Raw genomic sequence first — 16,586 nt, forward strand, 5'->3', positions numbered from 1 at the left:
TGAATCAACCATCTTTGGAAGTTAACAGTTTGCACCCCCCCCCCCCCCAATGAAAAAGCTTAAGAAAATGCTGGAAATTTGGTAAGGCGAGGCTCAGGTGATTAAATTTATTTTGCAGTTTACAGTGTAACAAACAAAAGTCATTCGACAATCGTATGCTACTATTATTTAATAATTACCATCACGTCGACCAAAAAAGTGGGGAAGGGGGCACAGTCGGGGAATATCAGAGTCAAAGACTTTTGTCAAGTACCGAAAAAGTATACGATCTTTCACCACTGGTACATGTAACAAGCCGTTTAGAGTCCAGAACAAGCCTGGGATCAGAGAAATAGACCCATGAGAGTATGTATTTCTAGGCTGATGATCAACATTCTCTTAACAAAAAAGACGGGAATTCATTCCACTTCTTTATTGGCGTACCAGAACATTATCTTTTCAGTAATGTTGATGACGATTCTATGCTTCCTTTGTGAAGATACTCAGGTTACATACAAGCAATGGAGAAAGGCATTGATACATGCAAAACTAATCTGAAATGTTCATTCCAATCAAGCATCTAAATGTTTCAAAACAATCTTAGGATTGTAATGAAAAACATGACTAAACATTTTTACATCTAAGTATTTTTTTTAACTTCATTTCATTGACAAAGAGACATTTAGGGTTTTTTTTAATGTATAGACAAATACATCAGTCTACATTTCCTCCCTAAAACATTTAGTAAAAGATAGTAACCAGATATTTGAAGCAATTTAAAAGGCCAAAGTAGCCTCCTTAATCTTTCACCTATTCGATCTATATTTCAATATATTGCATAATAACGGAAAAATACTTAACCGTGATTATCCACGGTGCTGATTGTCCGGAAACAATCTTCATATATCAAAGATAGTTATGGTTGTGCCTTTTATAATAGGTCGTATCTTTGATTTAAAGACTGAATGCAAATCCGTAAAGCATATTCGACATTGGATATTACCCACCTAGCAGTTCTGGCTTAGGTTTCTCTGTTTTATCTGTGATTCAAGTTTGCTTTATTTGCTTTAACATTAGGGCCTAATGACGTGTAGCAGTCTTTGCCTAATTGTTTCATTGGTTGTTGCATTTGTTCTCCGTGTGGTTTGGACTGAAGATGACGTCATAAGAGGAACATACCATGCCTGGTGGGTAATTCTCCCCATACCTACCAGCGCTGTACGCAGCATGATAGAGCGTAAGTAACTACAGTAGACCAGGAAACATTAGTAATAATTCTGAGATATCAATTTCAGGACCGAAACTATGGGAAAATATTGCAACCATAAATCTTATCAAGTACATGAAACCTAACCTTATGATTATGCTTTTCATAGCAGAGATCGTAAAATGATTCTACAAATTATAAAACACGTAGAGATGTTGTAATCCATAAGTCATTGACAATTCATGATGGAGCTATTCATTTATCATTTAAATAAGATGTTCGAATACTTAACACTGGTCACACTTCTCATTTCATTAAGGACTGTAACCCTCAGTGTAATTGCTCCATATTTTGTATTATATGAATTGTTACATGTAAAATGTCTGAAATGATTCCAGGAACCAGAATGTATGAAAAAAAAAATCATTCGAAATTTTTTTACTTCCATTTTTTTACCTTAAATCCCCCCTCTCTCTTTCTCTCTCTCTCTTCTATTACCAAGTTTTCAAGTATAATTATACGCTGACAAAGAATGTCGACTTGTCACAAACACCGTGAGCCTTCTGTATTGATCAGGTTAATAGAGTAAACAGTAGCCATAATGGTAAGAAAACAATGGCCTAACAATTTATTGGAAACATGTCCTTCAAAATTCGACCAAAAGACAGATTGTATTTGCAAACAAGGTCATTATAACGACTATAAAATTTGCGAACTGCTGACTTTAAACAGGATACTTGAAAATCCCGTAATATCAACTTATTTACCAGTACCCTGCTCATCTTTAATCAAAGTCGATTTAAAAAAATTATACTATAGTCTGTCCCACCAAGCTACTGTCACCACTTTTTGCAACATATCTCAAAATATATTAATACCTTGGCCTTCAACCTAGGTTCGAGAGATAGATCATTTTTTTCCAAATTTCCTGCATTTATCCGAACCCTCGAGTTCAACCGGTGTATTGAAACGGGGGCAAATTCAAAGTCTACGGGGATTTAACATGGTAAACTCGTCCATTTGCGTCAAGATCACGGGGCAGGAAACCAGTTTATCGAGGGAGTAGTCGTTCTTTCAAAATTAAAATTACAAAAAATCCTAAAAATTCAACGAAAGCAATTCAGTGTGTTTTGGTAAAAAATATAAGTATTGTTTTGCATTCAAATATGTTTGACGAGTTTTCTAATAAACTGAGAGAAAAATAATCCGAATTCAATGCAGTACAAGTTGTGGATAACGCACTGCTCTAGAAAGGGGATGTTGACATGATGTGTAATTTACAGCTTCCTTCGATGAAAACGTAAGTTTTTTTTTTTTACTTCTGAAAGTACACCCACAAAAGAAGTGTTTTCAAGTGTAATGATTTGTCAAAATCAAGCATTATTCGGCGAAAGCGCACAATGCATATCTGCACAGTAGGCCTAGTGGGGGAAAACGAAAACTTTCAGTAGATCTATAATGGTAATGACTTTTTTTGTAAGAAGCTTAAGATTTTTAATATTTTATATGATAGGTCTACTTTCTCTTTCAGTCACAGGGAACATATCTAAAACGCAACAGTTGGTCCACAGAATTCATTGTAAACAATCCTTTCACCTGATGAATAAAATGTCAAATTTCCCCCTTTTAGTTACAGAAAATTTTCGATTAAATATACATTAAGTTGAGGATAAAGAATGCTGCATTTTATTCTAAAATAAAGGAACTTAGATTAGCTCTCAGAATGCAAATTATTACGTTAATCCTAAACTTTCCAGGGGAGGGGGCATGCCCCAAATACTCCCATTTTGAAATATTCACACTTCCAGTACTAACTTGGCAGTTACATTTCATCCCTTCATGTGAAAGGCAGTGTGATTTTTTTTTTTTTTTTGGTTGTTCTCCCCCCTCTTTGTCACTAACAAGTTTTTGTTAAGTTGGAATTCATAATATGGTAACGCTGCAAGTTTCCCTGGTATACAACCCTTGAGATTTCTTTTTTTTTTTCTTTCACCAGTATTGTAAAAAAAAAACTTTATTATTTTTTTTTTTGGGGGGGGGGGGTATTTCTTTAAAGTTCATAATTTGAAATTCATTGACTTACATCTACCCCATAGCTAACCCATTTTGTTCAAACAATAAAGAAAGAGAGCATACAGGACAATCTTCTGCTGTGAGATATATTACAATTTTCAAAGTTCAAGGAAGAGTTACATTTATAAAAAAAAAAAGTGTTAGTAATGTCAATGGCAAACTTAAATTTTCACTACCTCAGGATACTTCCATATCAATATTACTAATCATGGATTTGCTGTTCTTTAACAGGAGAATTTTAAAGACCCCCCCCCCCCCCATGTATTCCTATGTAAAACGCTCATCGCTCATTGTGGCCCAGGGTTAGAAACTCCCTAAAATTACAACTCGCAAATAATTGCGAGTACCAACAAAGTGAACTCGCAATTTTATAAGACTACTCGCAATTTTCATATAAAGTTAAATTTATATAAATTAAATACATGTAACTTAAGGAAAAAGTAACTACTGAACAATACACAAAATACAACTACAGTGTGACTTTTATTTAAATTACTGATTTAAATCAAAAGTATTGTGTTCTGTCACATTATATATTTTTGCTACAGTTTCAATGCAAAAAAAAAAAAATCAACTCACAAGATTTTGTGAGTTACCTAATTTTCAACTCACAATTTGGGAATTCTAACTTGTGTTTTGCGAGTTGTTTATAGTGAATTTCGAACCCTGGTGGCCCCACCCTACCCATCCTAAAATTGAACAAATTTGAATCTACACTACCTGAGGATGCTTCTATAATAACATGACTAATCATGGCTTTGCTGTTCTAGAACAGAAGATTTTTTTCAAGATGATTCCTATATATTCTTATGCGAAACTTTGACCCTCTGTTGTGTCCCCACCCCCCTAATTTGAACAAACTTGAATCTACACTACCCGAGGGTAACTTGATTCTACATTACCCAAGGTTGCTTCTGAATTAATATGACTAATAGTGGCAAAGCTGTTCTCGAGAAGAAGATTTTTAAAGACATTTCCCATATATTCCTACATAAAACTTCACCCCCCTCTTGTGCCCCCCCCCCCCCGGGGTTATGATATGAATAAACTTGATTGTACATGTAATGTAATTTGTAATGAAGCTTTTACATAATTTTCATCTTTTCTTGCCTAGCTAGTGGTTCTTGAGAAGATTTTTAAAGATGCCACTAAATTTTCATGAACTCTTCATTATCTCTCCTTGAAAGAAGGCATGGCACTTCCTGTGAACAAACTTAAATCCCCTTCACCCAAGGGTGCTTTGTCACATTTGCAGGTTTGTTTTAAATTGGCCCAGCGGTTCTTGAGAAGAAGTCGAAAAAGTTTATAGATGGCAGACGCCGGACACCCTTTGATCAGAAAAGCTCACTTGAGAGCCTTCGGCTCTTTTTTTTTTCTTTCCACATACCTTCATAATTGAAAATAAAAAATACTAATCAATAAGTTATTCAATTAAATAAAAGAAGCAAATGTGTAAAAGATGATATTGACAATACAATTTTTGTGAAATATAACATCATGAACTTAAGAATTAAGAAATGTCTTTTCTTAGAGTGGGGGATTATCCTCGTCTTGTACGCCTCCATTCTTTATGTCCAAAAGAAAAATTTAGCAAAACATTCATTTGTAAAATTAAAGTTATGTACAGTATTCTAGCATACATGTACTAAATAAAAGGCCAGAAAACTGATATGATGCATATTGTATACAGTGTATGAGCACATTGTAATAAAGAAGTAAAGTATACTTGATTATGCCTTTATATTTATTTACATAATTTTTTTTTTTTGAAGGTTAAAATTGGAGTACATTGTTATGATGACCAGACTCGAAGACATTCATGTAATTGAGTGAATCACAGAGTCTCAGGAATCTTCTGGACTAGTAAGTTATACATGTACATGTATATATAAAATATTAAAATGTCTTTACTCTGTCTGAATTGCATACTTCAGGCTGGAATCTGAAAATAAAAATTGTAGTTTCCATATGTATATAATTTATACTACATGTATCTTGGTACATGTAGAATTGAAATTCATTCTTTAATTTCACTTCAATTACTTAACCATAAATTTTCATTCTCAAGAATTTTAATAACATTTAAGATGTGTTTTATTATCTATTTCAGACCAAAAGTGATGGCTGAAACAAATATTAACTGGTAGTCTACTTAGTGATCTGGACACTGGATAAGGCAGAAACCATTTTCAACAGAACTGTTAAGAGTGTAAATAAAAAAAAAAACAAGATACCCACTCTCCAACTCATTCATAGCTTCATTCTTGGCTTCATTGTGTTGAATATGAGTCAAGACTTTTCTATTGTACCAAGGCTGAAGGGACTTTCAAACCATAAACAACATCACCACAGAGCAGTTGACTTTCATTTCTTTTTCTGAATTTGTATGTTATACCCTTAATTATTACAGTGTGAATTTACTTTGCACAGAAGAAGATGTAAATTAGCATAACTTCAACAAGTATTTACTTTGTCAGATTCAGACACATAACTCAATTATTTGGTATTTAAAAAAAAGTAATTGGCAGCATTTACTGTGGAATCATCATTGTTCTTGGGGGAGGATAGGTGGGTCAAACATATCCACTAATTTATATTCCCACAAATACTTATTTTTTCAACTTGTCAATTCATTGAATCTTTAACTTAATGTATTTTATTTTAACCTTAACCTTATTTAAACCTTATGAATTATGTCTGCACAAACCAGTTGAATTAAATGCCTGCCCACTAACAGCTAATTAATGCCCCCCCCCCCCCAATAAAATGATTGCACAGTTTTTCAATTTTCAAAAACTATAGAAGGCCATATACATGTATCTGCCGGTACTTTGGGTGGTTTAATCATCTTTGCTTGTGCTGGTCTGTCTGATGTCTTCATCAGCTAGCTATTCTGTATCCTACAATTAAATTCTTGTTTCCAAATAAAACAGCTGTAAAATGCTTTGTATTATTTATGCTTATTTAATTTTGTCTATAGTTTTTAATTATTTTTTTTTTCTTAATGTTTGGAAAAAATAAAATGAGAGGGATTCGACAAGAATTTATATTTCCTGCAAATATGCATTTTTTTTTTTAAAAAGTGTGTGTTATATATCAGGGACCTATATACTTTAATAGTTAGTAGAGATCCCTGGTTATATTTTAAAAGTTCATATTCATGCAAAATCTACAGACATAATAAAAAAAAATATATAAAATGTATTCCATACATGTTTGAGTGTGTCCTTGATCTTTGGTATTCTGGCATTTATTAATGGAAAGACTTGATATAAAATGTTTAAAATCTCAGGGCCCGGATTTACCTAATGCCGATACAGGAAGTTTTCGAAGGGCAAGGTCAAAATCCACTGGTGACGTAGTTTGATGCAGACTACAAGTCTTGTTTTGCACAAAGATTCAAAAAGTATTAACAAAGGTGGATATATATGGTGTGATAAGTGTTATAAGTATATAAATCCAGGAAGTGCACTTACGGGACATGTATAGGAGTGACAAGATGTTTAATCGTGTTTACATTGAACTATATATATATATTGTGTTTGGGATTTACTCAGTGCAAGGTATTCTCTTTAGAGAAGTGGACAGGCTTTCGCCTACATCCACTTCTCTTCGCAAGCCTTCATGTTTTGATTCTGGAAAACGTGTAAATCTCGAACCGGTGACGGTCTACACTTCAACTGATATTTCGTCTGAAATACGTCTGAATGTACGTAATAGACGTGTTATATTAACAATTTTAACATAAATACACACAATTGTCACAAGAAAACTGACCTTTAAGTATTGTTAATCCATTTTCACAAGTTCTCCATCCCGGATTTAAATTATGTGCAAGTAACTCTTGAAGTATTCATAAATCTTTAATTCGGATAAAAATGGAAACTATTTTTACAAAATAATAATGAAACGAGAGAAATCGTCTACTCTGTTTACACTAACGAGACAGTATTTCCTCAAGTTTCGTTCAAATTCTTTTGATCTTTGTTTTAAATCTTTATTTCATTTCTCGGGAAAGGTAGAGTTAATATCGTTTAAAAATAAAAGAAAATATTTTTTAGTTTTGTCAGTGAGGAAGTAATGAAGTATTTTTTAAGCTCAAATTTACATTTGAATTGTATTAAAATAGTAAAAATAAGTAAAGGTAATAATATTAATTTTGAATGGTATGTTAAATCAAAAGTGAATTGTCAAAAACTTTTTTTGAACATTAAAATACGTCTTCGCCAATTTTTCCAAATTATCCGACTTAAAATTTTCAATTTTTTCTAATAAGCTGTGGTAGAAAAACATTAGTTTAAATCCGGGATGGAGAACTTGTGAAAATGGATTAACAATACTTAAAGGTCAGTTTTCTTGTGACAGTTGTGTGTATTTATGTTAAAATTGTTAATATAACACGTCTATTACGTACATTCAGACGTATTTCAGACGAAATATCAGTTGAAGTGTAGACCGTCACCGGTTCGAGATTTAAACGTTTTCCAGAATCAAAACATGAAGGCTTGCGAAGAGAAGTGGATGTAGGCGAAAGCCTGTCCACTTCTCTAAAGAGAATAAGTGCAAGGTAAAGTTGTAGATTTTGTTTACATTTACACTCTGTAGAACGTATTCGCTTACATGTTTTGGCAAAGCAGTCATGGCACTCTTATATTTTGCAGCCTCGAATGTTTTTAACATTCAAACTTACGAATCCTTGAGTATATGAATTCAAATGGGTCGCAGTGTTTAGCTCTTTTAAACTTCTTCTGTCAGTTGATATGCAATGTATGCTTAAAACTCCGTATTTTATCACTAATTTTAAAATACACGTGTATTATGTGCTTGGTAAGTCTCGGGCGGTATGCTTTTCCGGACGTCCGTAAGTGCAGAGAATTTCCGAAAGTGTGTTACGTCATTACGTCAATGACGGTAAAGTACGGAAATCCACGAATAATGATGGATCCCCTTCCGAAGTGACGGCCATTTTGGCAATGTTAAATCCCCGTAGACTTTGAATTTGCCGCCGTGTCAATACACTGGTTGAACTCGAGGGTTCGGATAAATGGAGGAAAATTGGAAAAAAAATGATCTATCGATCGGACCTAGGCTGAAGGCCAAGGTATTTATATATTTTGAGATATGTTGCAAAAAGTGGTGACAATAGCTTGGTGGGACAGACTATAATAAGAATAAGGGCTTCAGTGACATCTTATATGGAAAAAATAAAAAAAAGAATGTTGAAAATTATAATTTTATACAAATCAGTATAAATCTAAATGATACACCAAATTTATATATAATTGGGACATTATACCACGGATTATTCAGGATCAGAGTTAATCTGGCACCGCCAAAGGTAAACAAACTGACCAGTCTGGTTTCCTGCCCTGTTTTTCTTCGTCGTCTAGAGAACCTAGGGTACGACAACACTGACCATCAAAAAACCTTATGCATATGAATCAAGCTGTTCTTCAAAAGACTGTAATTTTCAAATTCATTATCATTGACGTTTACCTGTATAGAAAAAGCCTCATTTCATTTTTGTTATTTAGCGTTTGTGTCATTTAAAGAAGCGGTTAGAGTAAGTACTATATTTTTACACGTAACTTTATTTTTTGCGGCTGTACTATTAACTATAACTATTGTCATAACTATTGTTAATTAATCAAAAACGTCGTCAATACATCGACATGTTGAATTGAAAGCCACAACAAGAGTTTTCATCTTATCATGTAGAAGTTTTTCAATTCTGTTTATAATTTAAAGAACATAAAAACAGGTCGGCTAATAAAGGAGCACAATTAGATCTCATCGAAATTCCAACATATTGTTGATAGACTGATTGCCAAAGACTACATACTATCATTTCAATGTTTCAGATGGACAATATCTAGGCATTGTAGAATCTGTTTGTAATAATTATTGAACGTTTTGGATGTAACAAATAGCGAGTGTAAATGTACCATTTTGACACGGAACAAACCCTCCAGTTTCTCCGAATTGGTGCAATTAACAATTTTCAATATCACAATCGCTTCGCTATGACTCTCACAATCGTTCAACCATGACGACGCAGCTTACGACATTGAGTTACTAAAACACAGAGGCAAAAGGAAACAAAGAAAATGTAATAAACATAAAATTCCATATTCTGTTGTTTGATATGGAATTTATTTCACGTGAGACGAGATGTTTTAATGTTTTCACTCTTAGCTTGCTTCTCTCTGCAAAAATGTCAACAAGATGTGCTTGTGACTGAAACACTGATGTCCGCGTATGGCAGCTTAAGGCGAAGGTTAAAATTTCTCAAATGCAAGTCAAACTCCAAGGTCAAGATCAAGAGATCAAAATGTTGTTACCCAAATAAAGGACTTTTCGCAATGGATATACCTGGTATATGAAAGCCCAAGCACCAACCATTCAAAAGTTATCGTCAAGGTTAATGTTTTCTAAAAGTGGGTCAAACTCTAAGGTCAAAATTAATGGTACACAGGAGGAAACTTCGTCATAAGAAATATACATTCAAAATATAAAAGTCCTAGCACCAGTTGTTCAAAGTTATGGCAAAGAATAAAGTTTTTCAAGAGTAGGTCAGATTCCAAGGTCAAAATTGTTGGTATCCAAAGGAAGGTCCTCCCACAAGAAATATACCTGTTAAATTTGAAAGTCCTAGAGGTAACTGTTCATAAGTTATGGCCAAGATTAAAGTGCGTTTTTTTAAGTGGGTCAAACTCTAAGGTTAAGGTCAAAAGGTCAAAATATATTTACACCCCCTTAGAAAGGTCTTGTCACGTTAAATACACAATATGAAATATGATAGCCCTAGCACCAACTGTTCGAAAGTTATGGCCAAGGTAAAAGTAGGGTAAATTTCTGCAAAAGTGAGTCAAACTCCAAGGTCAACGTCAAGAGGTCAAATATGTTGGTACTCAAAGGAAGGTCTTATAACAAGGAATACACTTGTGAAATATGAAAACCATAGCTCCAACCAATCAAAAGTTAATGTTAAAGTTTTTGCGGACAAACAGACAGAGAGACGGGCGGAAAAGGCAAAAACTATATACCCCGAATCTTCGATTTCAGGGGCATAAAAATATTGTCATCCCCATAACCAACCACAATATCCTGTATGTATTCCTTATCGTATATAATGTTAACCGTCACATAAGAGATGTTTTGCATAATATCAAAGACATTTTCTCCAGATAATAGAATGATGGCCGGGGTGGTGGGTAAGTGGAAGAGATTCATGTTGTGTAGAGGGCAGTATCTAGTTTGATTTGCAATTTCTTGGGCCATAGTGCACAGGCATGCAAGTATGTAGTATAGAGATGAGGGCTGTCCCTTGGATTTTTTTTTAAACGAAAAATAACGTAAAGCATAAGTTTTCAGTGTACGGATGACATTTTGTAGTTTTGATCCGCCATGCTGCCGTCTAAATTTTGGCTACTCTCATATACACATACTTGTTCGTTCGCCTAATGTATGCGTCGGTGTTATATTGTGTGTGTTCGCCGTCCAGAGAAATACAGACTACAGGCACATGACATCCGTTATCCAATGATAGAGCAAAACAAATGTAATGTAAAAATTGTAATGTCAGTCATACGCATTTTAAGAAAGGTATGGAATAAAGTGACACGTATTTAGCTTATTTACATATCAAATAGGATAGGTGTGAAAAAAAAAAATCAGGGTATCCCAAAGAGTTCTTTGCACAAATTTAATACCACATAAAGAGCAAATTAAACCTGTTCAATTTTAATATTTGCTACACTATATTTACACCCATTATTTTGAAACTGTCAAAAATTCGAGTGATCCCGTTCGGTTCGATGTCCAAATGCACAGAATATTGCTTTTATTGAAGTATTTCCCAATCCGGATATTCATCTATCCTTATCGGGACGCGATTCACCATATTGTCAATTATAATCTACTACGCTGTCCCTATAAATCTAAGTAGAATTTAAAAAAAAAAAAGATTATATTTGTGTATTTCCAGACATTAACACTCTACACGACATTGTGTTGATGAAACCAACATGGACAACATGGCCTGAAAACAAACATCCGATTCTGATGGAAATAGGTCGCGAATTGGATTGTGGGCTCGTTTTCCCTCCCTGGTTACGAAGTAACTTCCTGGAATACAAGTTTGATATTCCGTTTGTGCAGCGAAAAACAGGCGGTGATCCTCTTAACTATAAGGCTGTGTTATACGAAGACAGCGAAATCAACAGTATTTCTTCGGGTGTAGCTTACAAGTTAAATGCAACCAAAGCAACAATGAAGATGACAAATCACTCGTATACGATATCCAAAAATGGGGCGAAGTTTTCATCACAGTTCTCTTCAAATATCACATGGTTTACTGCTTCTGCAATGCCAGAATTTCAGGTCTACAAAGACGTTGCAAACCTTACATGGTTTGGGGGAAGAGGTCTAGAGACATGTGCCCAACATCATTACGACTTCGGTTCTGCCCGGATACGTCCAGCTGCTGTGCTTAGTATGACATTTACCCCCTCTCTATTGAACAACTTCTTTCCTGACTATCGTTTCCGTACTAACCCACTTTCTGGAATTGATCTCTTTGGTAGTATTGAGATTGTGGCCAACTTCACAATGTCCCTACCACATTCATGTAGCTAATCGCAACAAACATTTGAAATATTTACTTACAATTGTACATTGCAGTATTAGTAAGAAAAACCTTTTCAATTTAAAGATACTACATCTAGTAAATGTACGAGAGACATAAATGATAAAGTAAAATGAATCATAACTTAAGTAGCATATTCAACACAGCTAATGGTGTCAAAGCAAGATTTGAAAGACATTTTACAAAAGTATTCTTTAAATGTTACCACGGCAACCAGATTATATGAACCAGATTCTACACCCAAATGATGGTAAACAACAAGATTCATGTAAACGTGAAAACTTGTAATGCACAGGAGTCAAATAAGAAGAAACAGGTGAAAGTTTCACCACGGGGTGGAAATACGGAAACTGAAATTTGAAATAATTCTGGTAATTTATTTTCTTTTGAATTCAAGTTTTATGTAAATTAAATGTTGTATCGAATGAATTTGGGTTTTGTTCCCTCACGGATACATTCTTTATTTGGTACTCCCCAATCTGTCCGAACTGACATTTTAAAAACCTGTTCATTGATAGAAAGAATGGGCAGGTTCTTTTCCCCAAGAAAATGGGCATTTACTACAGTTAACTTTATTAGATTATTTCAAGATCTAGCAAAACAATAAGGTTGCCTATTCTCAACTGATAATGAAGATAAAGTTTTAAGAAAGAGAAACACCTCAACGTGTCCATTATGTGAGTAAAAGAACGGATCGATGGCCATAGGACCGCATCTGTTCCTTTTCTCACAGAGTGGACGGTCTTCGGCCTCTCTATAACGTTAATTTTGCTAGGAGCTATGTCACAGTGAGGTTGTAGACTAGATGCTAGCAGGAAAAAAAAAGAAAGCTGGCCTGAAATGTCGACCTTTTGTTAGAATTTAAAGTGTAGAAAAATTCTCTTTTTTATTGTATTTCTCTAATTGTATTACGACGGGTATTTCTTTTCTTTTTTTTTTTTGGTTTCACTTTATATTCCTCTTCTTTTACAGATACATAATGTCGTCTTTAAAAGAACCTCAAGAAAAAAACACACACCCTCACACATACATACACCCTCTCACACACATGTACATGTAGTGGATGAAAAAATAAGTTTGAAATGTTACTAGCTAATATTATTTCAATATAGTCCAGATAATATGTCAGTTAATGCATTTGTTCTCTAGTATACCTAGCCTCGTATAAAATTCATTAAAATTGCAATTCTGCTCTGTATAATACACAAACATTTTTAACTCAATAAAAACGTTCTCAAGAAAACATATCTTATCCTTTTAAAATGATTTCATTAATTTATTTGAGGTATAATGAAGTATCTATGCAATGCACTTGTCGACAAAGCATGATTTCCATGCAAGAAGAAAAGAAGCATAAGCTTCAACTTGAAAAATAAGTACTAATTGGAAATTTTTAGTTTCTTTGACCTAAATTCGATCTGTACAGCAAGTTATAACTTTAGTAGCTCGTTATTTTCTCAAAATTCAGAGACACTTTGAATGTGGAAATAGAACAGTATTTAAAACAGAGGAAAATCCATTAGCAAGATCTTACCTCGGGTATGGCGAGAAAGGCACTGACAAGCCACGCAGACGCCGCCATTAGGGATCTGGTCCGTGGAGATTGTGTGATTGACCTCAGGGGAAAAACGAAAGCCAGAAAACGGTCAATACTGATACAGCACAATAGAAAAATGGTAGTATACTGTCCAAAGCTCCAAAGAAATTTGTATAATTTGCACAGAAAAGTACCTCCTTTCCAAACCACAGTGGCGTTTAGAATCATTTCTCCAACAGGTATTACGAACATCACCATCAAGTTCGCCGACGACAAATGTAGTAGAAAAAAATTGGTGGGGGACTTTCGTTTTTCACTGCTAAAAAGAGTGACAAAAAAGGCAATATTTCCCAAAGCACCGACAAGAAACATTGAGCCTAAGGAAATAATGGTGTATGCATTATTGTCGTTAAATTTCAGATGATCTGGAACATCGGAAACATTAGAGAAGTTGCCATCCATATCTATTGTTGGTTATGCCGTTGAATATGTAAAAATAAAACCTTTATCAGTTTAACAAATATTAATAGGAAGTGCTGTATGTAATGTACAGAATGCGGGAATGGTATTGGCAAGCCTCCTATTGAAATCAAGTAGCAGAATGCAGGTGTCGTGGATGCGGGTTTCTGTCTCTTCTCTGTGGTAATGTTTATCTTGTTTATCGTGGAATTAATATGAAACACGGTGAAGCTTTAATTAATAATTCTCGGCAGGTACATCATTTGTGTAAAAGACAACTTTGATTGAAATACTGCTGCCACCACAAAGACCGTAGAAATAATTCACGTACTGTAACGGAAAGATTCAATTCTACTGCATTGTGAACAACGTCAACATGTCACTGAATCTAAAAATATGTTAAAGTAAAACATGGTAGTGTTCAGCTTCTGCTAAATCCTAATTACACGGCAGTGTTCTGTAAAATTCTAAACATCTAATCATTTCTCATGAATAAATTTTGTGATCTAATGCAACCGTGGGAATTGCTTCTTATAATATGAAGGGGTCGAAACGCCAAAAATAAAAATACAACTGCAGAAAAACCCGTTTTTTTTTTAATTCAACATGATGTACATATCTAAGGAAGCTATTATACAAATATAGCCCTTTCATGAGGTCGATGCATAGATATATCAACTTCACAGAAAAGCATATCGACCTTGCACGAAGTGCTGTGGAGTCGATATGTCTAAGAATCGACCTCATGAAAGGGCTACATCACATATTCTGACACATCTGTTTCATATTTAGATATTATACTAGAAAAAGACGTTAATGGTAACCTAACAGCAAAGCTTTATGATAAACGTGATGACTTCAACTTTTCAATCGTCAACTTCCCTTACTTATGTAGCAATATACCCTTATCACCTGCATATGGGTTTATGTCTCTTAGTTAATTCGATACGCAAGAGCCTGCTTTACGTATGAACAAATTCTAAAACGAGACAAGCCATTGACAAACAAGTTGACAAAACAAGGATATCAACAGTCTTGTATGATGTCATCTTTTCGCAAGTTTTTCGGTCGATACAATGACTTTGTCAGCACATATATACAACCTATCATTGAGTCAAATGCTGACTGACTTTTTCATACTAATTGTTAGGCCATTATTTATACACTGAACTGACTACGGATTTTTTTTTTCGGTTTTTGTTTCCCGATCATCACAAAGAGCACACGGTAGGTGTGACCGGTCGGCAGGGGATGCTCACTCCTCCATGGCACCTGATCCCAACTCTAAATTTTGAGGTCCGTGTTTGCTCTGCTCCAAATTTGTATCGTTTCATTGGACTTTCGAGATTGAATACTGTTCGTTATCTTCATATTTCATTTTACAGAGATTGACAAACAAAATTTGAAAATAATGGGAACAAGCCACAGGTTTTCTCTCTTGTCTTTTTTCAACACATAGTGACTACAGATCAAAATAAATTAAGTTGTGTAATGTTATTGTGTTTCCTTTATACTGATAGAGTAATTAAAGGAATATAATAGTTTAAAAGGCTACATTTGTTGTATTTTATTATATCAATTTACCAAAACATCTCTGTTTTAATATAAAGTACATGACTAGATCCTTATTCAAGGCATTGTTACATTTTATCAAAATTGTCTCAGAACATCACAATTATAAATAGGAGATGAAGTATAAGTTTTTTAGAAACATCAAGTCATAATAGCTATTGTGAAGTCATCACTATTGTTGTTTTTATTGATGATTATTTTTATTTTTAAAAACATATTTCATAATCTATAAATAGTAACACAAGTCTATATGCTGCAATATACTTGATCATGTGACCAAGTTTGAGCCAATCAGAGAGCTTGGAATAATAGAGAAAAAATAATAAAAATAATTAAATTCGATATCAGATTGGATTTTTGACTTCGACATTTACCTCATATTGTATTGTTGACTTTGACATTTACCTTTAAAATTGTAATTGATTTGAAAGGATTTGTCTTGACTCTTTTGATCCGGTGAAATGGATCCTGAATTCATTTTATTCAAATTGTGATTCTGGCCATACCTTCTACAGCTATTTTGTGCTGCACACAGTATAATTTACCATGAACACAGCTTCCGCTAAAGCAATACATCACTAAATGTATCGTATATTATATATATATTTGCTGTACATAAAAATATTCTACAGGCTGTAATTTTCACGGTTTTTTCCACTTCTTACACCATGGCTGGTTTTTGTTTTTGTTTTGTTTTGATATAAAAATGTTACTTGCTTTATTACATAGTTGACAACTCTGTATTTCTACAATCCAGCGTCCGTTAGAGATATTTTTCAACTACATGTACTATATTCGGGGGGGGGGTGTAAATAAAGTGGTCAGTATATTTAGTCACTCATTTGAAATCATGAAGTATGGGGTAAATAATTTCAACACCCCCACATCCACCTACGAATTTGCTGCTCGATCCGCGAGCAAAAAAGTTAGAACCTTTAAAAAGGAACAGGAATTTAAAAAAAATGATTCTGCGAGTACAATTTATTTTTTAAAAATTTTTAGCTTAAAATCCCAAGTCGGAAAAAAGCAAAGATTTCAAATTGTCAAATAAATGTCTCTCAATCTCCTGTAGAAAAAAAAAAACAAAACATGAAAATTCTTTCCAATTTTTA

The 16,586-nt window shown here is 34.0% G+C and overlaps 2 protein-coding genes across 2 annotated transcripts in view; one reads left to right on the forward strand and one right to left on the reverse strand.

The window, feature by feature from the left end:
• Window positions 1-13,909, reverse strand: part of LOC133183268 (adipokinetic hormone/corazonin-related peptide receptor variant I-like) — an 86,007-nt gene extending 72,098 nt beyond the window's left edge. Inside the window, exon 1 of the mRNA XM_061318228.1 lies at window positions 13,441-13,909. Coding sequence (XP_061174212.1) covers window positions 13,441-13,905 — 465 coding nt within the window. The 5' untranslated portion in view covers window positions 13,906-13,909. The remainder of the gene's footprint in view (window positions 1-13,440) is intronic.
• LOC133183983 (uncharacterized) lies at window positions 1,063-11,896 on the forward strand. The gene is made up of 2 exons (XM_061318855.1): window positions 1,063-1,216; window positions 11,247-11,896. Exons 1-2 carry the CDS (start codon window positions 1,063-1,065, stop codon window positions 11,894-11,896), a joined length of 804 nt encoding a protein of 267 aa, XP_061174839.1.
• Window positions 13,910-16,586: the final 2,677 nt, after the last annotated feature.

This window comes from Saccostrea echinata, unplaced genomic scaffold (genome assembly GCF_033153115.1).
Source record: "Saccostrea echinata isolate AGI-Se365-2 ecotype Australia unplaced genomic scaffold, CSIRO_AGI_Sech_v1 ptg000009l, whole genome shotgun sequence".
In the NCBI taxonomy this organism is placed as follows: Eukaryota; Metazoa; Mollusca; class Bivalvia; order Ostreida; family Ostreidae; genus Saccostrea; species Saccostrea echinata.